This window comes from Lemur catta, chromosome 7, assembly GCF_020740605.2.
Source record: "Lemur catta isolate mLemCat1 chromosome 7, mLemCat1.pri, whole genome shotgun sequence".
In the NCBI taxonomy this organism is placed as follows: domain Eukaryota; kingdom Metazoa; phylum Chordata; class Mammalia; order Primates; family Lemuridae; genus Lemur; species Lemur catta.
Genome location: NC_059134.1, coordinates 42,026,482 through 42,054,240, shown reverse-complemented (window position 1 = coordinate 42,054,240; position 27,759 = coordinate 42,026,482). Strand labels below are relative to the sequence as shown.

General features: G+C 36.2%; 1 protein-coding gene across 2 annotated transcripts in view; it reads left to right on the top strand.

Moving 5' to 3' along the window:
• DEUP1 (deuterosome assembly protein 1) overlaps window positions 1-27,759 on the top strand; it is an 82,653-nt gene that overhangs the window by 7,238 nt on the left and 47,656 nt on the right. For both annotated transcript variants that reach the window (XM_045557138.1, XM_045557139.1), the window contains exons 3-7: window positions 10,754-10,925; window positions 11,705-11,800; window positions 17,588-17,722; window positions 22,788-22,901; window positions 23,782-24,024. In XM_045557138.1, the coding sequence (XP_045413094.1) occupies window positions 10,754-10,925; window positions 11,705-11,800; window positions 17,588-17,722; window positions 22,788-22,901; window positions 23,782-24,024 (760 nt within the window). The remainder of the gene's footprint in view (window positions 1-10,753; window positions 10,926-11,704; window positions 11,801-17,587; window positions 17,723-22,787; window positions 22,902-23,781; window positions 24,025-27,759) is intronic.

Sequence of the window (27,759 nt, the reverse complement as noted above, 5' to 3'; positions counted from 1 at the left end):
CTAAATAGGAGTTCCACAAATGCATTAAGCAATGCTAAAGTCAATGAAAAACATTCATAGAGTCCCAAAATATGTGAATTCTGGAGTGTTGTTTTTAAAAATGTCATTTTCCCTGCATAAGCAGATGCATATATGATGGATTACTTTTTTAAAATATCTTTTCTATATGAAAAGAACATTTATCCAGGTCTTTCTTTACTTAGTTTCACGTGTATGTAATTTAAGAAGTCATTTGCTTCTCCGTCACTGTTACCAAAAAACAGCAATTTCCTGTTCCCTTCCAGTTTTCTACTCCCAGAGGCAAGCACTTTCAATTCTCATTTTTTTTTTTAGTATTTATCTTCATATCTTCAGATAACTTGCTTATATTGCTACTTCTTGATTTTTCCGTTTTAAGCATTATCTATTGACTTCCACAGTGGATATTTTTCATGCCCACCACTAACTTATTTCTACCACAGACACACACTCACACTTCCCAATCCCCCATTCTCCCAGTACACTATAATTTTGATTGGATCAATATTCTGTTTGCCTTATTATGACTTTATAAGTACTACTCACCTGAGAGCCATATTGTCTACTGTGATTCCTTTTCCTTTCTGACACATTTTGTTTTTCCTGGAGTTAGTAAATCTGGTATCTTAATTATAAATTCTTTGGAGTTTTCTTCTAAAAATGTTTTTCTGTTTGTATTTGACCTACCTTGTCCATTGTGTGAGCTGCTTTCCTCGAATGCCTGAGATCCCTGGCTGCTTGCTAATATTTGAGAGTGATGGAATAGAAGTTGGTAGGAAGCTTGTGTGCACATGGTGCGGCTTATAGGCAGCAGTCTTCACTGTGTGGTCACCAGGTTAGGCAGTTTCCTTGCAGGACCCCAAGTCACTCTCTTGCAGTCTTTTGTCTCAGGCTAATCAGATTCCAGAGACCCCATCTGCTAGCATTTTGGGAGCTGAGGAGGAAGGGGCTGGGGACTTAGACTTGTACTGTTGACCTTAACCCCTCACTTTCCAGTATGGTGGCCCTGCCTGGGGTTCCCTCAGTCCAAAGCCTGTCCCTTTCACCCTCTCCAGAGAATACACTTTGAGTCTAATGCCAGTGAGGCACTCTAGGAGTTCAACCCCTTCTTAGGCATTCCTCCTGTTTTCAGGCTCACGCTCACCCCCTGCTTCCAGAAGTACCTAGATAGGTTGCTTCTTGGCTTTCTTCTCTGCCAGCTTCCATTATTTTTGTCCTTGTAGGTTTAATCTTCTGGGTTAAAAATATCCCTTTGCTTTATTTTAGTAGGATTTGGGAAGGGAGTAAAATGTGTGCATGTTCATCCATCTTCAACCAAAGTCTCACTTTTTTTCTACTGAATCTCTAACTATACCCTTTATTCTGTAAATTATACCTTAGCCATTGATCTCATTCATAGAATCTTGTCAAATCCAGGACTATTTTCATAGATACATTTGGGATATCAAGGGCTTGCCTTTTTAATTGCAGAACATATGGGGCATGGTTATATAGGAATAGCTTCAGGGCCAGAGACAAGACAGATCAGAGTTTGCTTTCATGGAGTCTCTGAAAGTAACATACCAAGATACACTGTTTTCACCTCTTAATGTTATTTATGTTAGGTTGTATCTTGAAATCAGAAGGTACATTTGGCTATTATTCCCTTTTTCCTCTAAAAGCAATTATAAGTTGTCCTTGCTTCTTACAAAGTGTTATAGAATGAGGGAAATATTTTACATATTGTCATACTAAAGCACAAACACATATGGCATAACTGTTTATGGGGAAATCCACTAGCCAACCCATAGTACAATGGAATAACCATAATCTGTACAAATGCTAGAGTGTACAGATGGGCAACATAGAGCTAGGTGTACTATAGAATTCATACAACAAAATGGCCTTCAAGTTTTCACTATAAAAGAGAAAGAGAAAATTGCAAATACCTTATGCTAATCTCATAATTCTCAAGTTATATACTATTAATACTTAGAATGGTTCAAGAATAGGAAAAAATTGATGGATCAGCAAAACAGCTGACTCGTAAGGGAAGCTGACCAGATTATCTACAGAGTCTGTGTCCACTTATATGAGAAACTGAGGGATTGGGGTATGAGGCATAGCTGGGGCAATAGCCCAGGGACCCAGGAATATCCAGATCTTGCCTCAAATCACCAATAACCCCAAGGGAGACTTCAGACAGCAAAGAGAAACAAGACATTTTGAGTGGTGATGGTCACAATGCCACCCACCTGAAGAAAAATTAAGCAGATTAGGGGAATAGAGAGTTACAGAATAAATCTGATTAGGTAATCTTTGAAGAAAGACCTAAGGAAAGTGAGAGATCTACTGTGGGTGACTGGAGCTAACTCTTGATGGGAAACCCTGGAACCCAGTATAAATCACATCTCTCAGTCTTCTCCCAGCCAAGGAAAAAGTGAATATTTATATACTAATCTCTGACAGTCATTGGTTGAAGGTTGCTTCTAGGAGGGTTTCAATTTCCTGTCACTTCTGACCTGTCACAAGACAGCAAGGAGGACTCCAGTGGCAAGAGAATACATATCAGCGAAGGAATGCAGGTCCTGTCCACAGGAAATCCGGCCATTGTGCCCTGCCGTGGTCGGCATCAGGGATGTGTAGGTACCAACAGCATCTGCTGCAGCCCTCTTTTAAGTTGTCTTATAGCACCTTCCCCTTACATTTCACAGGATGGATTTTGTTACATGACCATGCCTAGCTCCAAGGCAGGCTGGGAAATGTAGTTGTTCCTTCTGTAGTTGGACACATTTCCATTCTGAATATCATCAGAGCTCTGTTACAATGGGAGAAAGGAAGGATGGCTATTGGGTAGGCAACTAGCAGACAAGTGATGAGGATGATTCAGACTGGGGTGTTATCTTTGGATATGGTGAGAATTGGTCAGAATTTAGGATATATTACTATATTGGATATAGTGCCAGTAGGACTTACTGTTGTTGTGGGGTTTGAGGGAAACACAAGTCTAGGATCAAGAAGGATTTTTATCTACAGCAACTGGTATCATTGGTGCCAATTAAAGACATGGCATGGACTAGAGTTGGGGCAGGCTTGTGATGTAGGAACTCAAGTGCTTTGTTTTGAACACATGAAATTCTGAGACACTTCTAACCATCCTAGGGAAATGCCGTGTTGAAAAGGTGGCTGACATAGAAGTCTGGAGCTCAGAAGCTTAGGCTTCAGATATGGAATTAGAATTAACCAGCATAAGCTGACATGAGAAGTTTCGTTGGAAATTTCTGACATTCAGGAAGCAGTATCTTTCTTTAAAAATTGTCTAGTATTAGAAAAACAGATTTTATCAATGCATGCCTAGTTCTCCCGTGTTGGGATGTAGTGAAACAGCCAAACTCCAGGTTTAAATAGTAAATGGATAAAATGACTCCTCATGTGTACTAACACTGAAGTCTCTCAAATAGACCTTATGGCGATAGGGAATTTTAATTGTCCTAGAGGCTGGCTTACAGGACCAAGTAATGCATGTGTAGATAAATATTTGTTTATTATTAATGGTATCATATGTTTGTATTAATATGCATTAAGACTTCAGATACACAAGTTTATGAGGAGAGTGAAGCTATTTATATTTCTAGATAATTGTAAAGATCACCCTGAAGAAAGAGGTTAGTGCCTATTAATATTTCACCGTCGCTAGCTTCTCTCCTCCTTCAGTCTCTGGACCAAGAGGTTACTTTAGAATGTGAAAAATTATGACAGAAAATATCTATAACAGAGGTATTTTAACAGATCTTCTGCTCTTTTTAGAGCATTAAAAAAATGAGATTTTACATTTTATGTGCCTAGGATTCTGACAACGCATTGATAAGGACTTGGAGGCTATGGCATTGCACTTCATTTCCATAAATGTCTTCCTTTTGTGATTATGATGAAGGCTTTAGAACAAAGCCTTTGTTAGGTACATTTAAGCACCCTTTTTTGGGATAGTGAGGTTCATACTTCGTCCAAGTCCCAGCATTAAGCTCATTGCAAATGAGCGAAAAGAATGGACTACACATGAGCCTCCATCTCAATTATGCAGTAAAAGTAGGCATTTAAATGCTGCTAAGTCAGCAAATGCTAATGATGACAGTAAATAACATTTTTTGGGTAACAAGAGAAGTGCTTGAGGAAAAGCTATTTTTATCTATGATTCAGTAATTAATTTTGAACAAGACTACCCATGAAACTACGACCTAAGTGACATAAAGTAATAAATCCTCCCTTTTACTGTTTTAGGAGAGACAGTTGAGTAAAGGGCAGACGACATCACAGACGTGTGTATGAAAGTGGGTTCAAGGACTTCTGGAGGCCCTCCCCAGTTCGTCTTGTTTCTGTCTTTGATTAATACTGTATTTGACATGCAGAATAGGGTGTGAGCCACCCTGGAAAAGTTAAATTATATTTAGTATAGCCTGTTAATGAAGGCAAATAAGTATTTAATATATTTTCCAATGAGTTTCATTAAAAGATTTTGAACAAGACCTAATGATTGCTCATCAGCATTTTGGAAACTCATTTTCTTAAACTATTCCATGTCTCATGAAACAGTCCCCTGTCCTCCTTTCTCTGTGCTGCTCTCTCCCTTCTTCTCTCCCTCCCTCCCTCCTCTCCATCGTGACTTCCATATTTGTCTTTTACACCCTCTCTTCTCTCTCCCAAGCTCCAGACTCATTTCTATTCAGATATTTCACATGTCCCAAACTGAATTCACTCTTTTTTTTTTTTTTTTTCCACAAACCTGTCTCTGCACCTCTAGTTTCTAGATTGGTGATAGGTAGGCTCACCCTACATCCCAGTTTGCCCAGAACAATCACTGTTTACACCCAATGCCCTGACATAATTATTATTAGTGCCCCTTTCACTTTCACAATTGTCCTGGTTTGGCTAACAAGTGATATGGTCATCAGAGCAATCTGTCCGATGAAGGTCTGTCCTTTTAAGAACTAGCACATAAGCCCATATGTTAAAGGACCTTGGGTTGAATGAAAGCCCACAGGCCACAGGATTGCTCTGGGCCACCTCCATATAGGTCCATGTATCTTACTCCGGCTCTTTTTACTCTGAGTGTGTCTCTCTCCTCGATTCCCATGCCCCTTCCCAATATACTGTCCACTATTACCACCATTTATATCGCCAGTTTTCTATTTTGCTCCCTCTTCATCTCCAAGGTGGATATCCTGATGTCTAGACTCTAGGCTCCCAGATGGGTATGTCCCCTGGAGGTTTGTGGGCCTCTTCCCTTCTGGCTTAGTGAATTGAAGGATTAATGCAGGAGGATTTGGCCTGACCCTAGGATCCTTCCTTTGTGAATTGTTCCCAAGGATAAACCCACCTGTAAGGACTAGAGTTTGCACGTCTTAAGTAATATATCTCACACAACTCACCCAATGTCCAAAGCTGGAAGACTCAGAGGATTTTTTTTCTTTTTTAGCTCCTCAATCAACTTTTCTAAAGTTAGGTTAACACCTACTTTATGGGGATGTTGTGAGGATCCCTGAGAGGAAGTACAGGAAAGTACTTAGCATAGTGTTAGCATTTGACTAAAAGAAGTTAACGTTAAGGAAAATATAAATAATGTTATTGCCCAGCTATGTGAAGGAGGATAAACCAAGCCCTTTAATTTTATTTTAAAGTTCACTAGATTTAGGAGCAAATATTGATGATAGCAAGACAGCTGAACTGCTAGTAATTACCTGAAAAACCGAAGAGCAGAAGATACACTAGAAGACTGAACAATTGAATTTCAAAAGGGAATATTAAGTTTGACAAAAAGCTGAGTCTGATGTAAAACTGAGGTTGACTTAATCTTAGGTAAGACTCTGGAAGAGATTATCTGTGGTTTGTGGGCATCCAGAGAGGAAGCAGTAGCTGTCAGGACTCGGTGGGGTGCCCGGACCCTCTGCATAGCAGACCAGCCTCACTGGGCTCACAGGGTTAATATGCTGGGGCATCAGGGAAACATAACAGATAGAGTTGTATTAGGGCTTTGGCACGACATTTTACAGGGCTTTTTCATGATATTTTTGTGGGAAAGAAAAAATTGCAAGGTTAATTAAATGGATTAGTATTTGATTATAACTTTTAAAAACTCAACTGATCACTGTCACTCTGAAGGGCTTGGTAGGGAATGCCATAGGAGTCTGTCTTTTATTCTGTCTTTTATGGCATTTTATTAATGACTTATATAAAATATATATATTTCTTATTGTATATATATATTTCATATATATTTGTACATATTATATATGTATAACATATTTTATAAGTATTTATTTCATATATATAAATGGTGTGTGTGTGTGTGTATATATATGAAAAACAGATAATGCTTATCAAACCTGCAGCTGACACAAAGCTGGAAGATATCATGAATGTATTCTCTGGCAGAAACAGGATCCCAAATACAAGCTCAGATGTTACCTCATTTAGGAAGAGTTCTGTGGTAGCCCCCACCAAGCCTGTATTCAGCACCCCTCCTTTCTAAGGAGCCTTCGTGGATCCATCGGTCTTTTATTCTGCTTGCCTGTCTGCCTTGCAAGTCTCCTTCTGTGGACAGACAGTTGATCTTGTGTCTTCATTTTCCCAGCACCTAACACAGTGCTTATATGAATGTTTGCTCAGAGAACAGTGATGATGACCCACATTGAAAGGCTGAAGCTATCAAGCTGAAATTTAATAAGGACAAATATAAAGCCCTACCCTTGGACCCCCCCCTAAAAAAACAAGCAGAAGATAGTGAATAGGTGGCTTACTCAGCGTGCATGAAAAAGAAATAAGATTGTTAGAGAAGAATAAACTCACCCTGAAACGGTGTATCAGTGTTTTACTCTTCCCTCTCCCAAAGACAGCTCATGAATAAAAGTATATGGCACCTGAAACAAAGGATGTGAGGGACTTTCTCTGAGATGATTAGAACATACCTGTGGTATTATGTTAACATGCTGAATGGTACATTTCAAGGATGAAATCTATAAATAAGAACTGGTTCAAAGGAGAGCCATCAGGATTATAAAGAGTCTGAAAATTTTACCATAGTTATTCATTTTTTCATTCATTCAACACGTGTATATTAGACATCTGGTATTTTTCAGGTGGTATGCCAGGTACTGAGTCTAGAGTGGAGAAAAACCATCTTTAGAAGCAAAAGAAGGAAATAATATTAGTGGAAATAATGTTTGTGAAAATAAACAGAGACCACCCAAATGAGAACAACTGAAAGCTATTCATTCAGAGCTTGCTATACCAAGGGAGTTACACACCATCATTTGCTTTTGGCAGAGACTCATAGGCAGGCAAAGGAGTGGGAAACCTTTATAATGAAAAAAGGGGGAAGGTTTCCCGTCTGCTGTGACTGGAAGCTGTTGGCATGGGGACGCTGGAGGCAGGACAACCGGAAGTGGGGCATCCTGTATGATTGGTTTGGGGAGCATATTTGGCAAGCGTATTTGGCTTTCTCCAGTTGATCCTGAGTTGGAAGTGGGGGCAAAAATGAGGGAAGCTGGCAGTCAGTTCTGACCATTCTGGGCAGATTGCTGCAGACTTGTGGTTTGGCTTTCAGGACTGGCTATTGCAGAAATTGTAGGTCAGTGTCTACTATCATATGGTCTGGCCGTTTTGTGTATATTCAGTCTCCAATATTGAACATTGACAAGAGAAAACTGGAGGTACACTGAAAACTGTATTCAGCATATTGATTGTGTTCAACTACTTTAACGTCCGCTGCGTTGAAAAGGCATTTGTTCTGAATAGACTTAATGGATCAAACTAAGACCAGTGGGTGGAGAAGTTCTTCAGTTATAAAAAAAGAACTTTCTAAAACTCATTGCTATCTAGATACAGTCTCAGACAGTAGTTACCTGTTAGGGGAAGAATTCAGACCTAGGCTGGATGACCTCTTTGTAGGGATATTGCAAAATAGTTCACAAACTTCGGCATTCATCAGAATCACTTGGTATCTTTGTTATTGATGCAGAATCTGGAGCTCTGTCCTAGACCTGCTGAATCTGATCAGTGGTATATGATAGATGATTCTCTTAAGAAATATTTGTAGAAGGAATGCAAACACTAGATGAGTAATTGGACTAGATGACTTGCAAGAGTCCTACTATCCTGAGAGTCTAATATTCTAACTTTTGTATAACATAATCACAACCAGGAAATAAACCATAGTAAACCATTCACTCATTTAACAATATTGATTGACTAGATTATGTTATGCCTACACTCTACTTTAGGCATGTGTGTGTGTGTATACACACACACACACACATATATTTATATATATAAAAATTTTTTTTGAGACAGGGTCTTGTTCTACCCAGGCTGGAGTGCAGTGACATGATCACAGCACATTGCAGCCTGGAACTCCTGGGCTCAAGCGATCCTCCCATCTCAGCCTTCTGAGTAGCTAGGACTACAAGCATGTGACACTGCATCTGGCTAACTTTTATTATTATTATTATTATTTGTAGAGATAGGACATTGCTATGCTGCCCAGGTTAGTCTCAAACTCCTGGCCTCCAGCAGTCCTCCCACCTCAGCCTCCCAAAGTGCTGGGATTAAAGGCATAGTCCTATACTTTAAAATTCATTAGTATGGTGCATTCCCACGTGCCAGGGAGACAGCAATGAAAAGAATTCTTTTATTCATTTTTCAAAGATTTATTGAGCATCTACTATGTGCTGGGGCACTATGCTAGGCTCTGGCGAAATGGTGATGAATAAGGCTGATAAAGTTCTTTTTTTCTAAAGCTTACGCTGGTATAGTCCTTTTTTCAGAGCAGAAAAAATAGACAAAATGTATTTACAGCAAAGAATGATTATGTGTTATTATGAAAATGGTATGAAAATACCAGGCCATAGTTCTGTTCTTTCTCCCCACATCATAAGTCTGATTAAAATTCAACAAAGTTATTTATAGAGGAATTAGTATACTGCTTTCCTCAGATTTGTTTTAGGTTTTAAGTAAAAATTGGGAGCCTTTGGGCCTTAGTCCAGGAATGTTAGCAGAAGACTTCACAATAGCACTTTGTACTTAAAACCTCTCTGATGTCAAAACTGGTGAATGGCCAGAGGCTGGGAAGGTTAGTGGGGAAGAGGGAATAAAGTGAGGATGGTTAATGAGTATAAAAATACAATTAGAATGAATAAAATCTGGTATTTGGTAGCACAGTAGGGTGACTATAGTTAACAATAATTTATTATATATTTTTAAATAACTATTATAAAAGAATGGAATTGGAATGTTCCTAACACAAAGAAATGATAAATGCTTAAACTGATACCCCAATTACCCTGATTTGATCATTACACATAGTATGCTGTATCAAATCATCACATGTACCCCATATGTGTATGTATATATATATATATATATATATATATATATACACACACACAATCATATGTACCCATAATAATAAAAATTTTTTTAAAAGAATTTTAAAATATACTAGGGAATGTTACTGTTGTATAAACCAAAGCAACATCCCTTGTTCAGGTTGACTCTGGGTATTTTAGAAAGTGATTCTGGAAATTCTGAATTCCTTGAGTTTTAATAACCTGTTTCTGACCCTATTTCAATGGAGCGAATTTGTACTATATTTTTCAAGCATATTCTGATTCAAAACACCATGTCTTTTGCTATGTGATATATAGGAAGGCACATAAAACAGGAAGCAGCTGGCCAGGATCTGGTTCTGGCTCTTCCCTTAATTAGCTCTCTGACTTTGGGCCTCTCTGGGCCTCAGTTTTTTCAAAATGCTAAATGATCCTTAATTAGCCCTAAAATTCTGATTTGGTTAAACTAAATGGAGGAAATGTTATCATTTTGCACCTGCCTCTCCCTCTTGCCCTCTTCCTAGCTACAAAAATATATTAGAAGCCTCATCACCACTATTGAAATGGATGCTGAAACAATTTGCTTTTCTAATCTTGGAATTGGTATGTTATTCAGGCTGAAGTCTAAGGCTTTAATATCTACCTGCTTCCCCAGTCTGAATGACTGGACTTATGACAGCTTGCTGTGGAATGATTCAGTTTATTTTGAAAGAGAACGTGTACTGGGAGCACCTAGCAATCTATCTTCTTACCAACTTTCAGTCTCTAATCCTACCTGTTACCGAGGGCCCTGTTTCAAACTCAGTAGACCCTCCTAGCCCCGGGATAGTGCCACCTATGTGACTAATAGTATCCCCACTGTCTAAAGACTTACACTGCTCTGCCCAAACCTGCCTGATCAAATTCCTTCCAAACCAGCCAGATCATGCCAAATTCCTCTTCTTGAGGAGCAGCACTGTAGCCCAGTTGGTACTCATGAATCTGGTCCTACCTAGCCCAGGCTTACCCTTCTATCCCTGAACAGTATGACTGATGTCCCAGTTTGCCTCTGTCAAACCTTCTTAAGTTACAACAGACAATGTAAGAGCATTGATCCTTAAGCTAAGTCTCACCATTTTTCATAATTAGCATATTCCCTAGAATTAGCCCACTCTAAAAAAATGTTATTTTAAAAAATTAGATATAGGTACACTGTTAGCTCTGGAATTAGTTTTTTTAATTTTAAAAATTAACCTCTAGGTTTTGGACTTCTTCCTGTTTACATAATTGAACAACTTGAGGAAATAATGATCAAGCTATGCAGAGCAGTATAATAAGTTTTCTTGCCCTCACATTTCACTCTTTTGAAATGTATTTTATTTTCCTACAATTGCCAGAACTTCTCCTTGTGAGGCTGAGCTTCAGGAATTAATGGAACAAATTGACATCATGGTAACCAATAAAAAATTGGATTGGGAAAGAAAGATGCGGGCTTTGGAGACACGATTAGATCTTCGGGATCAAGAGTTAGCAAATGCACAGACTTGTTTGGATCAGAAAGGTCAAGAGGTACAGAATACATGTGTTAATAAATTGTCAATTCACCAGACTCTTATAAATAGTATTTATTCTATCAGAATATGGTTTTTATTATACACTTTTTAACAGGCATCAGCAACAGCATTAATTGCTTGAAATTCTATCAGCTAATGGTATGCTAAAGGTATTCTATCAAATAAATGACAATCTATGGATAAGCCTAAATCCATAGATATTCATTGATGAGGACATATTGTGTCTCTCGGTTCTATACCTGTAATGACTCAGATGTGTAAACAGGTGCCTTGTCTGCTTTTTAAGCAGACAAATTCTATAAGCCAAATCCTTAAAAACTGCTTAGATATTTTTGTTTTTCTTTTTAATATGTTAGTTCTTGTAAAAATGTGACAATTATTCCATAATATCATTAAAGCAGTGATCCCCTTGAAGGCAATGGAGTTAAAAAAAAAAAAAAAAAAAAAGGAGAGGTTTTGCCTGAGTAATGATGACATAGCCTCCCAAAAAGATAATGCAAAGTAAATTCTAAACCTTCATTTACAATGTGGTGGTGATAAGGATCTTTTGTTAAACATCCATATTGTTGTAATGTGGACTTTGTTGAATAGTGCTAGCAATGTTTGGTTTTTGTGCATTTAATTTTTAATAGCTATTTTAGGAACTGCAGTACAAATATTTATTCTTGGTTTAGTACAGCAGTTTTATTTGAATTGTGCTTCTCTTTTGTACATTTTCTGATTTTGTCAGGCAAAATTTAGGAAAAGCAAAATTAAATTTTATTCTTCATGCAGGTGGGGTTACTTCGACAGAAGTTGGACAGTCTAGAAAAATGCAATTTAGCAATGACTCAGAATTATGAAGAACAACTACAAACCCTAAAAGCTCAAGTAAGAAAACTTATTACAATTTAATAGCACACATTTTGATATGTTTTGACCTATAAAATTGTGTTAATTTTATTAAAAATAATTATTTTTAATGTAACAAAAGTTCTTAAATTTTAATTTTATGTTGGGATCTTTCATTATTTCACATGTGTTGATTTTGTCTCTTTTACTAGATTGTCAGCTCTGTATACCTTCTGTACCTCTTTAACTGTTCAGCACAGTACTAGATACATAGCTTTCTATTTCTAAAGAGACTTTTTGATTAATTAGATGATAACTATTAGCTATGTGAGCAACAACAAAAAACCAAAATTATCTTTTGTGGTTATTACTACCTAATAGAGATGTCCTTTATTCTGTAGAAATTTAAAATGTAGAAGTTTAGGTGGGGTGCAGTGGCTCACACCTGTAATCCTAGCACTCTGGGAGGCCAAGGCAGCAGGATCGTTTGAGGTCAGGAGTTCGAGACCAGCCTGAGCAAAAGTGAGGGCGAGACCCCATCTATACAAGAAAATAGAAAAATTAGCCAGCTACTCGGGAGGCTGAGGCAGGAGGATCACTTGAGTTTGAGGTTGCAGTGAGTGCCACTGCACTCTAACAGGGGCGACAAAGCAAGACTGTCTCAAAAATAAAAATAACTTAAAATAAAAACTTTGATATTATAAAATAAATAACTGAAAGAATAAAATTGGTCTTTATTATTAAATACTTTGTTACTGGTAGGACTAATTCTTAAATGATAGTGCTTCTGCATGTGTAATGAGAGGAATACCAATTTCTTTCTTACTTATCCCTCTATCTTCACACTGAGCTGGCAAGGAAAAAGTGTTATCTCCCTTACCACAGATAGCATGTAGGGTAGCAGTCATCTGAGCATCTCAGATCTAACAGATACTATATCTTTGTTTAACCTAGTAAATGAATCAGTGGGAAATATGATTTGATTATGAAATACAGTTGGTTTACAACCAATGTTTTTTAGAATGCAAAGATTTCGTATATGACAATCTAGTTAAAGGAGTCCAAAGTAGTTAATGATCTCTTTAAGTACCTTTCTGGGGAGAGAATTCAGCTATTGAGATTGGAATATGAAACATTTGATGCCACTTTACAGGTATAATTTTATAAGACTATCTCTTAGTCTACCTACACATTTTGCGTGCAATTCACATAACTGCCACTAGACAGTAGCTTGGTTATGAAAATGATATGTTACTTCCTAGCTGAGACTCCAGGCATTTAGTATTTAAGTCAATCAACCTTACATTTTCTATAAAGATAAAGCTGTAAAGCAAAAACATAAATATTAAATAATTATAATTGATCAGTGTAAACAAAGAGATAACAATCTGGAATAATTTGAAAAAATACAGAAATCTAGATACAGGTTAAGTACTATTTCTGTTATGTTTAACTAGTTCAGTCACTGTTTACCTAATCTTTCATTTCTGTTGGAGTTTTTCCCCACTTTTCTTGTTAAAACGTTTTGGCCTTGGCTGGGTGAGGTAACTCACACCTGTAATCTCAGCTACTCGTGAGGCTGAGGCGGGAGGATTGCTTTAGCCCAGGAGTTTCAGGAGTTTGAAACCAGCCTGGGCAACATAGCAAGACCTTGTCTCTAAAAACAAACAAACAAACAAACAAACAAGAAAGAAAAGTTTTGGGCCTTGTTTACAGGTGCTGGACAGTCATTTGCTATATGAATCCTTGCCATTTGATACTTTGCAGCTCTATTTTATTATTTGGCTACTAGCTGGTTTTTAATGCTAAGCAAAAAATATTTTAACAATTTAACAAAAAAATTTTGTTCTGTGAAACACTACACTAAGAGTTTAGGAAAAGCTATTTAAGTTAAGTTAATATTGGTCAAGTTAAGACTCTTCCTCCTCTCCTGGAGAGTCACAGTACACATTAGCATGTTACTGGCTGTGAGTGGCCCTGCATTAAACAAACCCATTTAACCTTCTCCACCCATCATTTTCTAAAGATGTTTGACCTTTTTATTTTTTAAAATAAAGCCTAATACCCCTGTAAATAGGAATTTCATGGAATATACTTTGGAAACATTACACTATTACTGAGAGAACAACCACCTATTTCCACTACAGTTTTCTGCTTCTCTGTTTTTCTCTGGTTAAAAGACAAGAAAGAAGAGAGTTAGGGAGGAAGAGTGGAAGAGAAGGAAAGAGAGAAGGATGGAAAAAGAGAGAAAAACAAAAGTACTGTGTACTTAACTTGGTTTGCATAAAAGCTAATAATATGTCATTTTTCTAACCAGAAATGGTATCCTGTAGCAAAAATGCTTTTGTTGCTGATTGCTCACTCTACTGATATTCCTTCTTTGAAATTCCTAGTTTATTCATAATTTCATTTTCCTAAAACATCTTAAGGATATACTTTACCGCAACTCTGCCTTGAATAACTCAACTCTGTCAAAGCTTCCACGTAGAAATTGCTTCCTTTTTAAAAAGGAAGTATTTTCTTTTCCTTCTATTATAAAACTGTAATATAAAATGTGTATATATAGCGAGAGAACCATATTAGACATTGTTATATTTATATGTATATATATATGTGTGTGTGTGTGTGCATATATATACACACACACATATATACACACATACATATATATGTGTGTGTATATACATATAAGACTTCTGCTTCTGGAGTATCCTCCCACTAAATACAGCTAAAAACCCTGGACATTATGTATAAAACAACCTAAGAAGACGCTGAGAAATAAAGAGAAGAGACAGACTGGCCCATTGGCCTGGGACCTTGGCACCCAAAGAATGACACAGTGGTGAGTTCCCTGGGATTTTTTTTTTTTTTGCTTCAGATATCCCAGACTGGGTAACAGCTAAACCGGCAACTCAGACATGCCAGTCAATGTAAACAAAAAGAGCCCAAGGAAAGCCTACTATCTCCAGCCAAAAGAACAGGAAGCAGACAGCCTAACAAGTTAAAGAACACTTTTAGATAATAAACTTTCTACTCCAGCCAAATACCACAGGAAAAAAACCCACAACAAAAGATTTTCCTTCTCTTGAGTTTTCTAAAATTTTTGATAGCAAAACATATAACAATGTCTAATATGGTTCTTAATATATGTAGAGGAAATACTTAAGATAATTGTATTATAAATGGGGCAGGGTAAAGTAATGTTTCTACACTAGAACTGGCAAAATGTCAAACACCAGTAGACTATGATAAATTGCGTAAATAACATGTAATACCTAGGACAACCACTAAAAGAGCTATACAAAGGATACACTAAAAAATACTATTGATAAATTAAAATGAATCCTAAGAAAAATGTTTATGTAACCCACAGGGAGACAAGAAAGTGAAAACAGAAACCAAAAACTAGAGAACAAACGGGAAACAAAAAAAAAAAGTAAAGCTGAAGCCCTGACATATCAATAATTACATTAAATGGAAATGGTCTAAATATACCAATTAAAAGACAGAGATTGAGAGAGTAAATAAAAAGTATGACAAACTCACTCCAGATATAACTATATAGACAAGTTGAAAGTAAAAAGATAGAAAAAATATGCCATGCAAACATTAATCAAAAGAAAGCAGAAGTGGCGCCAAGATAATTCAATGGAGAAAGATTAGTCTCTTCGACAAATGGTTCAGGAACAACTCGATAGCCACATGAAAAAGAATTGAGTTGGACCTTAAACCATAGACAAAAATTAACTCAAAATGGATCAAAGATCTAAATATAAAACCTAAGAGTATAAAATTATTAAAAGAAAACAGGAGTAAATCATCATGACCTTGGATTAGGCAATGATGTCTTAGCTATGACCCCAAAAGCACAAGCAACAAAAAATTAGATAAATTTTTCTTCATCAAAATTAAAAAACTTTTAGGCTTCAAAGGACCCCATCAGGTAAGTGAAAACACAGCCCACAGAAGGGTAGAAAATATCTGCAAATAATATATTTGATAAGAGACTAGTATCTAGGCTGCATAAATAACTTACTAATCAAATGGACATTTCTCCAAAGAAGATATACAAATGGCCAATAAATGCATGGAAAAATGTTTAATGTCATTAGTCATTAGGGAAATGCAAATCAAAGCCATAATGAGATACCCCTTCACACCCACTAGGTTGGCCATAATCAAAATAATAGAAAATGACAAATGTTGGTGAGGATATGGAGAAATTGGAATCCTGTGTATTATGAGTGGGAATGGAAAATGGTGTAGCCATTTTGGAAAACAGTTTGGCTGTTCCTTAAAAATTAAACTTAGAGTTACCATGTGACCTAGCAGTTCCACTCCTAGATACATACCTAAGACAAACGAAAAAATATATCCACACAAAAACTTTTATACAAGTGTTAACAGCAGCATTACTCATATTATCCCAAAGTGGAAACAACCCAAATGTCCATCAGGTGATGAATGGATAAACAAAATGCAGTATAGTCATGCAATGGAATATTATTCAGGTGAATTTTAGAGTAGGTGAATTCTATCCCAATGAAAAAATTATATGAGGAAAAAAAGCAGGAGTGGCTACTTTAATATCAGAAAAAGTAGACACAGTTGTTCATAGATTTTTTTGGAATCACTAAAAACTAGAAACGATCAAAATGTCTCAATGTGTGAATAGTTAAATAAACTATGGTACGTTCATACTGTGGAACACTACTCAGCACTAAAAAACAATCAACTATTGATTCACACATGGATCTCAAGGACATTAAGCTGAGTGAAAAAATCAATCTCAAAAAGTCATATACTGTATGATTCCATTTTATAATAGTCTCAAAATGACAAAATTATAGAGATGGAAAACAAATTAGTAGTTGCCAGAGGTTAGCGGTAGGAGCATGAGGGAGTGTGACTCTAAAGGGATAGCACAAAGGAGATCTTTGTGGTGACGGAATAATTCTGTATCTTGATTGTATCTGTGGTCACACAAATCTACACATGCAACAGAACGGCATAGAACTGTATGCTTGTATTGATCCAATTTCAATTTCCTGGGGTTGCTGTACTCAATAAGATGTAAATCCTGGGGAAACTGGGTGAAGAGGACCTGGGACCTCTCTGTAGTAACTTTACAACTTCCGTGAACTTAAAATTGTTTCAAAGTAAAAAATATAAACAAAAAAAGTTTAAAAATAGATACGTGACTATAGAGACTTCCTCACAGATGTTGATACACTAAGCTGCTTTTAATCAATTATCTGAAGGTAGAACATGAAACGGAAAAAAAATACAAAGTTACAAAAAGAGTTATCAATAAGGAAAAAATTAAATCAAGTTTGATATTTAAATTTATTCAAACTTATATCCACATGAATAAGTGGTTTGTGTTGTTTGTTTCTTTGAAATTAAGTACATATTCTATTTTCTTAAAGTATAAACTGGTTATTTCATAGATCAAGTTACTGAAATTAAAATTGTCAACACAAGATGGCACTAAATAAAAGTAAGAAAAAAACTTGGATTTTTTTTAAAATTATGAGTTTCACTACAGATGGTTAAAACAAAACTGAACAAACCATTTATCAAGTGAATCATTGTTTAACTGTGCAGTTAATGAAGTTTCGAGTTTACATAAAAGCTGAATTGTGTTCAGCTTCAATAATTTAGCTTTAATTGGTTCTATCTTCACTAATTGGAACATATAAGCTTTGCTGCACTTTCTAATCATGATTTAAATTTTCAAAGAGGTACACAAGAAAAGAAGTACAGTGAAATCAAGTTAGAAATAACTGGTAATTGTAAAACATTAGCATTTTCTATTATTTACAGTTTTCCAAACTAACAAATAACTTTGAAAAACTGAGGTTACACCAGATGAAACAAAACAAAGTTCGACGAAAAGATTTACCGTACCTCAAAGAAGAAATACCCTTTGAACTGAGCAATTTGAACCAGAAATTAGAGGTGAGATATATTTTCTTAGTTTCTTCATGTGTATTAAAGATTGATTTCCATTGTTGTTGCAGGCTGTTTGTCTCTAGTGTACATATAATGGCATGGGCAGCCGTGATAACAAACACTATTACAAATCAGCTTCTCATTGAACATATTTTCTTGGTGCACCTTCCCTTCAGGAACTTAGTGAATTAAAGTATCACTTTAATACTTTGATTTATACATCTTTTGAATATATCAGCATTTTGGGAGAGCCAAAAAAAAAAAAAAAAAAGGAAGAAGAAGAAGAAACCCAAAAAATGTTAAAAGAAAACTGCAGCTGTTGAGTGAAAATGAGGGACACCCCTGGGGTCAGTTAAAGCAAATATCTAATAAATGTTTTAATGGCCATTTAGCTATTAGGCACTTAAATCTCAGTGAAGCCTCATAGCAGTTTTCAGAACAGCACTTAAATTTTCAGGGTTTTTTCTTTGAAGGCATAGTGCCACTCTAATTATGTTGTCCTTTATCACCCAGAACTTCTAAAATCTCAGTCTCTAAAAAGGTTCACTGTGTCATGAATGCACTTATCCTTATCCTCTTAACTTTCCAATCTTGGAAAAAGCAAGCCAGCTATTTTTCTTCCCTATGCTCTTGAGCATTCAACCCCTAAGTCACGTAACAGCAAAAAGATTCTACTGTAAATTCCTATTATCTAACCTCAGCGGGGTTCCCAGTACTGCTCAGTTATTATTTTTTAACTGACCCAAAGTTGACTTTTGTGTTATCCCACTTAATTTCTTTTCATTCTTCTCAAAACTCCCTCACCCCCATTCAATGATTTCAGTTTCTTCTACTCATTGATTTAGGTAATGGTCCTGTGCCTCCCAGTCACCCAGGATAGACACCTCTTTGGTTCCTTTCTCTCACTTCAACTGCAGCCCAGATCTGCTCCTTCACCTTGCCCAACACTTCTCATCTCCTTCCTCCTATCTAGTTGTCATTCCCCTGTTTCATACTTCATCATCTTACTCTTCAATTAGCAGTCTTTTTGCTTTAAAATATCTTCAAGAGCACGAAAAAAAAAAATAAAGCCTGAGGTCACAGTCCTAAAACTAGCTTGTTATAAGAACTTTGTAGGAAGTCAGGTTGTATCTTTAAAAGTCCTACAAATTTTACATGCTACTGCATAACATACAGTTTTTTAAATACAAACTTACTATTGCTAAGTTGGCCCTCTAGGAAAAGGCACTGTGTAGTTCTCTCTGGCTCTTGCAGTGGTTTAACCAGACTGGCTTCAGAAATATCCTGGTCTCATAGAAGGTGCCCAAAGACGTGCACTGTAATATACATATGCTTTCACCGAAAATGCAGAGGTCGAGTCACTGATTATCCATTTTACTGACTTTTCATGGGAGAACCACATTCATATAAATTGTTCAAACAAAAAGAAAGCCTTACATTAATATTAAGTACTTTGTGTGTGCACATTTTACATTTAGGGAACTAAATATTTACATGAAATACATATCATGAAATTATAGTGGAAATAAGTAGCAAATATGTTTTGATATGTTTGTACTTACATAAAAATTTTTAAGCAAACTATGTACATATAGTTTAACTTGTATAATTATAAAAAAATGTTTCAAGTACCTGTTTTTACTTTTAACTATCTAAAAAATTAACATGTAAGAGACTGATTTGTCTAGTTTTAGTCTGCATGTATACAGGTTTTTCATTTGGAGCAAACATTTATACACTGGTATAGTAATGGAGTGGAGAGCAGAGTGTGGTAATGGAAGAACATGGTAGCTCATAACTCAAAACAGGCCTTGATGATTCACTGACTTGCCCTGTGACCTTTAGGCAAGTTGTTAGCCTCACAGAGATTCCATTTTTTAATCAGCAAATAGGGTTAAAAATACCTTATAGGTGACACTGTGGTTTTGGAAAAAATATATATATGTATATATTTAGCTGCACACTAAAACATTCAGGGTTTAGGGATGAAAATACATGAGCTCTGGAAGTTGCCTTAAAATACTCCAACAAAAAAGGGTAGAGAAATAGGAGAAGTAAAGATGGACTAAGTCGATGGTAGTTGAATGGGATGAAGGGTACATGGGGGGTTTGTTTTATTCTTTACTTTTATTTCAGTATGAAAATCTTCATAATAAAAAGTTAGGCCGGGCGCGGTGGCTCACGCCTGTAATCCTAGCCCACTGGGAGGCCGAGGCAGGCGGATAGCTCGAGGTCAGGAGTTCGAGACCAGCCTGAGCGAGACCCCCATCTCTACTAAAAATAGAAATAAATTATCTGGACAACTAAAAATATATATAGAAAAAATTAGCCGGGCAAGGTGGTACATGCCTGTAGTCCCAGCTACTCGGGAGGCTGAGGCAGGAGGATCGCTTCAGCCCAGGAGTTTGAGGTTGCTGTGAGCTAGGCTGACGCCATGGCACTCACTCTAGCCTGGGCAACAAAGTGAGACTCTGTCTCAAAAAAAAAATAAAAAAAAAAGTTAAACCATCTTACAGGTGGAGGTCCTTGACATATAGTAATCGTTAAGGACCATCTCCCAATATTTAGCAGAGGGCTTTAAAAAAATCTAATAAGTAGCTATCACTAGAAACTCTAATTTTAATGACTTTCACCACTCTCAAGCTTTAAGACACAGAAAAGCTTTTCCAGCCATGAAGATCTAGGCAAACCTACAGACTCTCTGAAACCTAGGCTGAAATCTCCACTCCCTATAAAAACCCTAATGAAGCTCTCTTGGTCTCTGCATGGTTCCATACTACTGCATATATTGTACTGACTTGCTAATCTTGAAACCAATACATCTGTAAGACCAAGGAAGCCAGGATTGTTATAAGCACCTGCTGATATGTTGCATGCATTTCTAGCTGTTTTTGGCCTCATTGCTACCTGTTGTAGCATTGGTAAGGAGTTGAGATTAATGTTTCTGCCTCTAAAACATGCTGGGGAATATTTATTTTCAAGATTATTTGAGGTTATTGGGTAGGTGGTGCTTAATATTTGTATTATCTAAAAGATATGAACTACTTAAGTCAACTTTGCCCAAATTTTGACTTTTATCCCCAAAGACTCCTTCCTAAATTAAAAGTAAATAGAATTTTTTAAAATCTAAATTGCATTGATTTGAAAATGTTACTTATTTTCTACTAGAGCTTAGTTTTGTAAATGTGTCACTATTACTGAAGACCATGTTTCCATATACCTGATTTGTATTGTTGAATGTCAGAATCAAAGTCAATAACTTTAAATGGACATCCCCACTTATCCTAGTAAATATAGTCTATTTATCGTGAGGCACTATTATGTAAGGAAGGTCTTTCCATATTTCTCCAAACGTAATACTGTCACTCAATTTCAGGTCACCTGTAATTGCTATAAAAAATTCCTTATTTATGGCCTTCCTTCACTAATTGTTTTAGGACTTATGAATTTATAAAATAAAAAATTCCTCAAATGCTCTTTAAAATCATTTCTTATAGAATATATGAAATGCCATGTTCTCATTTTAAGCAAAATGTATCTTTCATTCTCTAAATTAGCATTTTTTTCAGCATAACCAATCCAGTCATTTCAGCCATCTTCCAAACAATACAAATCACTCTAGCTATATGATGGACATATTATGGGAAATAGTTAAGATAATCACAATATCCTTTGCATGGCTTTTATGTATCAGTATTATTGTACTTAATATGCTGTAAAATTATTTGTATATACATTTCCCTACTTTACTATATATTCCTTTATATTTTTTCAAAGTAAATTTTTTAAAATCATGAAATAGTTCCAAATCTTCTCTCCACAGGACCTGGTAGATATCAGGTGCTCAATAAATATTACTGAATTGATTGAAAACATCAATACATTCATGCCATGTTTCTATATGCAGTAAAATATGGTCATATAGTAGCTCTAGAGTTTATTTCCAACCATGTTGTTTTCTTTACAAAATTTAGCGAGAAATGTTTAAATTTTAGGAAATAATAATGTATCATGTTTTGTTTGTACATTCATGGAATATAAGTGGTACTTGGTACTTCCTCAGGCACTGGGAATATTACAAAAGTAATAAAATAAACAGTTCTTATCCTTAAGTTTCTTAAAGCCCGGGCAGAAAAGATATAATGGCCATCCCTAGGCAAAATTGAAGTTTTCTTTGGCTCATATTATTAAGTTATGAACAGATAATCAGGCCCTATGATTACATTACTTGAGCAAAAACTTGAGCTAAGCATGCTTTATCAAGCTACTCCCATCATTTCTTCCCTGCCTAAATGAGGCCTGGCCACAAGGGGACAAAGTCACTGTCTTAGTTCAGGCTGCTATAAGAGAATACCATAAACCAGTTGACTTATACAACAGACATTTATTTCTCATAGTTCTGGAGGCTGAAAGTCCAAGTTCACAATGCCAGCATGGTCAGATTCTGGTGAGGGCCCTCCTACTGTTACACATATGGCTGTCTGTACATTGTATCCTCACGTGGCAGGGAGAAAGAAAGAGAAAGCAAGGTCTCTCATCTCTTCTTATAAGGGCACTAATCCCATTCATGAGGGTTCCACCCTCATGACCTAATTACCTCTCAAAGTCCCTACCTTCTCATACCATCACATTGGGCATTAGGCTTCAACATGTATGTTTGGGGGGTGGCACAAACATTCAGTCCATAACTGTGACTAAATAAGCTCAGGCCCCACCCTTTGCAACACAAGAGAGTTAAGTTTAGCAACTGAGTGTAGAAAATGAAAGAAGGGGTCAGGAAATAGTAAGGAAGTACTGGTTGATGCAAAAACATTGTTGGAACTCCTGATTAGTAATCAGCATTTCTTATCAGAGAGACCTTTTTACATTTTTAAATGATTAAGTTGTAAATTCCATATTTCCTGGAGAAAATGAGAAGATAGTTAATCCAACAAGATTGATTCTATACTTTTTTTTGTTTTCCTAATAGGTAAGGAATGGACTTTTTTTTCTCAGAATGAAGATGTACAAATGAAATAAGCACTTTAAAATGAGTAATATTCTTTATGTTTGTCCCCCCACTTTTTAAAAGGAGTTTAGAGCAAAGTCAAGAGAATGGGACAAGCAAGAGATACTGTATCAGACTCATCTGGTTTCTTTAGATGCTCAACAAAAACTATTATCTGAGAAGTATAATCAATTTCAGGTAACTTATCTAATACTATCCTCTAAATTAGAAGAAGGTAGAGGTTAAATATTTGTATCTTTGCCACTAAGCATAGAATCTATTTACAGATAGAAATGCCAACTAAGGTAAAGTAACCAAAGTAGGTCCAATAGTGAGTGTAGTCACAAGTGCAAGAAAAATCTGTAATGGTGAATTTAGTCTACATGTCTCAAAGAATGGTGCTATTAAAAATTCCATTGTTGTTATATCATTAAATAACACATGTATTTGCATGCCTGTGGGCAAGGTACTTAGGGAGTCTAAGATTGTTTGTTTTGCTTTGCATTTCTCTGACCACTTGTAAGACTGAGCATCTTTTCATATATTTCTCAGCCTTTCTCATTTCCTCTTCTGTGAATTGCCTGTTCATAAACTTTGCCCATATTTGGGTTGTCTTTTTCTTATTGAGTGTAGAAGGTTTTGTACAATAGGAATCGTTAAGCCTGTTATATGCATTGGCAACTTTTCCTCTACAATCCAATTGTTTATGTTTTATTTTGTTTATTTTATTTATTTTTAGTCATAGTGACATTTTTCAACTATTGTGCAACTGAACTCATAATTCTCATCTTTTTATAGCTTCTAGATTTTGTTCTTGCTTAATAAGACTTTCCTATTCCTCACCCCCTTCCCTCCTTTACATCTTCACTCTGAGGTTATACAGATATATTTTCTCTTTATGCCATCTGAAATTGAGATTTTAGAACCAACACAGGTCTGAATTACAAACAGCCAACCTTCATTATCTAGAAACATATTTAAAGATTTCTTTACTAATTCATTTCTATCATTCTTGAACTTTATGTAAGCTGAAATATGATATTCTTTATTTAATTTACACAGTTTTCATGTTTTTCAGAAACAGGCACAAAGTTACCAAACTCAACTAAATGGTAAAAAACAGTGCGTAGAAGACAGCAACTCTGAAATTCCTCGTTTGATATGTGAACCAGATCCCAGTTGTGAAACCAGTGAAAGAGATGAGTTCATTATTGAAAAATTAAAATCAGCTGTGAGTGAAATAGCATTAAGCAGGAATAAGTTACAAGATGAAAATCAGAAGCTCTTACAAGAACTGAAAATGTATCAAAGACAATGCCAGGTGAAGATTTAATTTTTATTTTCCAAGTAATATTGTCCATGATTTGTATAAATGGTGACTCAACAGGAATCAGGATTAGAAAGCTAGTTTTCTATTACATGTATGAATTCAGTTCATATTTCCTCACTTGATGAGTAAATTCAGTAATCCCACAGGTACTTCATCCCACTAGAGTGCATTTTGGTTGTGCAGTGGCATAATAATAATGTATTACCAGTGCAATGTAACAGCAGTCACTTACAGACCTCTATGTCTAAAAACTGTGGTCCTTTGGCCACACACCACCCTCTTCCCCACTATCTTCTCTGACTCTGTGCCTCTTTTACTCATAAGAATCCTGGGTTAGAAATATAGGAAATTATGAAGGATACAACAATCTAGTAACCTCAGCATATGGGGGTGATTTATCACTGGTGACCTTATTATAATCATTTACCAAACAGTAGCCTATAATTTATTTTTAAGTAACTTTCACATTGGCAAATATGACTGATGGTTTTTTCAAGCATTAATTTTTTTCTTAACCCAACAATTTTTTTTTTGTCTTTTCACTTCTTGGAATTATTAGAAAGGTTATATAGGATTCATCAAAGTTGGTCATTACTGATTTCTTTACTAAATATATATTTCTTATTCATGAATATCCAGTTACTTGAGACATTCTATGGTTTTATCTCTCAGCTTCAAACATTCAGCATCTTTCTACGATTTTCTCCATGACAGTTGGCCCACCTCTTCACCCCACTCTATTTCATCCTCATCCTAAATTACACATTTTGAGGTCACTATGTGGGCAGACTTCCACTTCCCTGAGATATTCCACCCAGGATCTTCTGCCACTTAACCTCCCAGGGTCATGTCTTAGCCTTGGGACAACTCCTTTTTCCCCTACCCTGCCACATTATATATCAGATTAGTCCTTTAACTTCTTCCTCTGCCAGCATTTGCTCTTCTCCTGTGTTCCTCTTTCCCCATGTTTGGGAGGGGACAGAAAACAAGGCTTCTAGCTTCTCCCATTCAGTGGCATTTCTAAAAGATGTACATCTCCCCCATTTCAGACTCCAATTTTGTTTGAGAAGGGAGTTCTTATTCTAATACAAATTAGAATACAGATGTAAACAAACAAAGCAAGCTAAACTGCAAATACTAAACACTGAGGAAGCCAGAAATTGTCTAGAAATAGAAAAGGTATTGATGGTGTTTTCTTTGGCTTGATTATATTACAAATGAGGTTAACCCTTTTTCTTCTGCTCTGGAGGGTATCCAGGGGCTTCTAGCTTGCCCATCAGCCTACCCTGTGCTGTTCGAGCTGTGTTTGCGTGACTGCTGGTAATGCACTGATGAGGTCCTTACCCTCTCAGAGGCTGCTGCCCATTCACCTCCCTGAGTATAGGACAACTGGACATGCCTTCTGTTTAAAGACAACTTAAACTTATATTTTGCAGCTGTCTTTGTACTGCTGGAATCTGTACCAGGATCATATTCAATAAATAAGAAAATGATTTTTCTGGGTATTTCCCAAATATTCTCCTCTGGGCTTCAAGTTATCCTGTGCAGACTGAATAGTTCTCTGCTTTGTTCCTTCTTTTCTTTAAGTCTTTTTGGCCCTGGTCCCTAGAAATCTATTCTCTGCTCAGGCCTATTTTTCTCTCCTCTGTTTAGTTTGCCTGAAACGTATTTCATTAGTAGGTCCAGTTACAAGTTTGGTTCTATCCTTCAGTGAGGTTCAGCTTCTTCACTAACATCAGTTCCTTTTATTCTTCCCCCAAGTGATTCTATTTGAACCTGTTTACAGTGCCCAAACTCATCCTTTTTTATAGGGTGAGGTTCAGCTTTTGTCTGGCTCACTTACAGAATAGAAATGGCTACCCTTACACCTGTATCCTAGGGGGTAAAAGAGCCTCTGTTCCCGGCTGCTGTTCTTGGCAGTATGACTGACTTTCTCTGCAATGCTTTCCTTGATAAATTCCCCTTTTCTCCTCCTCAGAACTTTGTTGTTTATACTTTTCCGGGACATAGGATGGAGAATCTTGTTAAAAGAAAAAATGCTGCAAATATAGGAAGTTTGTACATTGAAGAACATTAATAAATTAACACTCCCAGTTTGGATCACCATCTCTACCCTCCCTCTAAATAAATGCCTTAAGCCTGTTCTGCTCATACTTATCACAATGACACATTCCTATTGGCAAGAAGAGAGAACGCATGCAACCTGGGAGTCAAAGGTGCAGCAGGAAGTGAGAAGACTCAAACCAGCTCCTGGCCAAGGTCACCCTATCCTTTCCTGATATCATTCAGTTGACTTAACCTCCTGACCCAAGTCAACAGGATTTGACTTACCACCCTTCTTTCTCTCAAATTCAAAGATTTCTACAAACTTCCAGGGGCTTACATATGCTCCTGAAAAAGCTCTGTGGGTTGCCTGAGCTAAGCAAAGTCCATGTTATCTACTTCAATTTTTCCTTATGTATGCATATATTAATGTACTTAATAATTCATTAATGTCCTTAATAATATAACAATATAATAATAACAATATAAGTAATATAATAAAATTAAAACCAGCTCTTCATAGAAGTCAATGTAATTGTGAAATATTTTTACTGATATTCATTCTAAAGGTTGCAAAACAACAGTACTAATTGCTTAATTATTATGACTTTCCTTTAAATCAGTGGCTCTCTACTGGGGTGATTTTGCCCCCTGTTGACATTTGGCAATTCTTGAATACATATTTGGTCGTCACAACGAGGGGAAGGAGTGCTACCAACATCTAGTGGGTGGAGGCTAGAGATGCTGTTAAACATCCTACAATGCACAAGACAACCCCTACAACAAAGAATTACCCAGCCCAAAGTGTCAATGGTGCTAAGGCTGAGAAACTCTTCTTTAAAGTTTGAAATGTTATTTTTATCATATTCTTCACCAGTAATTCTCTAACTTCATTTTGTGATGTTTTCCACAGTTAGTGATAAATTTCAATGTGACTGATATTCATACTGATTTCTATGAGGAGGTTTACCAAAATTATATTTTTACAAATATTTATTCATTTAAAAAATAATTTAGCTATCCTTGGATGTAGGAACATTATTAAATTTAAACTAAGAATCTCCATTTTATATTTTACAAAAGAATTGCATGTATCAAAAAATAAACCAAATTATTCTGGAGCATGTTTTATACACAAAAAACATCTGTTATAGTCTTAATAAAAAGATTTTTGGAAAGTAATTGCATAAAAAAAATTTCTGGCAAATATTTTTTTTAATTTCAAAATACTTAAGGGGGTACAAATGTTTTTGTTACATAGATACCTTTTATAATGCTTATGTTGGGACTTTTAGTGTGCCCATCACCCAAATAGTGTCCATTGTATCCAATGGGTAAGTTTTTTTTATGATAGACGTAGTCTTTTATTCATTTATTTATTTAATTTCATAATATTATGGGGGTGCAAACATTTTGGTTACATAAATTGGTTTTGGCCATTTGGGTCAAAATTATGTGTGCCCATCCGCCAGATAGTGTGCATTGTACCTGTTAGGTGTGAATTTACCCATCCCCTCCTCCCCCCTCCTACCTGTTTGGTTTCTGTTGAGTTTTACTTCCATATGTGCACATAAATGTTGATCAATTAGCTCCAATTTAATGGGGAATACATGTGGTGTTTGTTTTTCCATTCTTGTGATACCTTACTTCAAAGAATGGTCTCCACCTCCATCCAGGTTAATA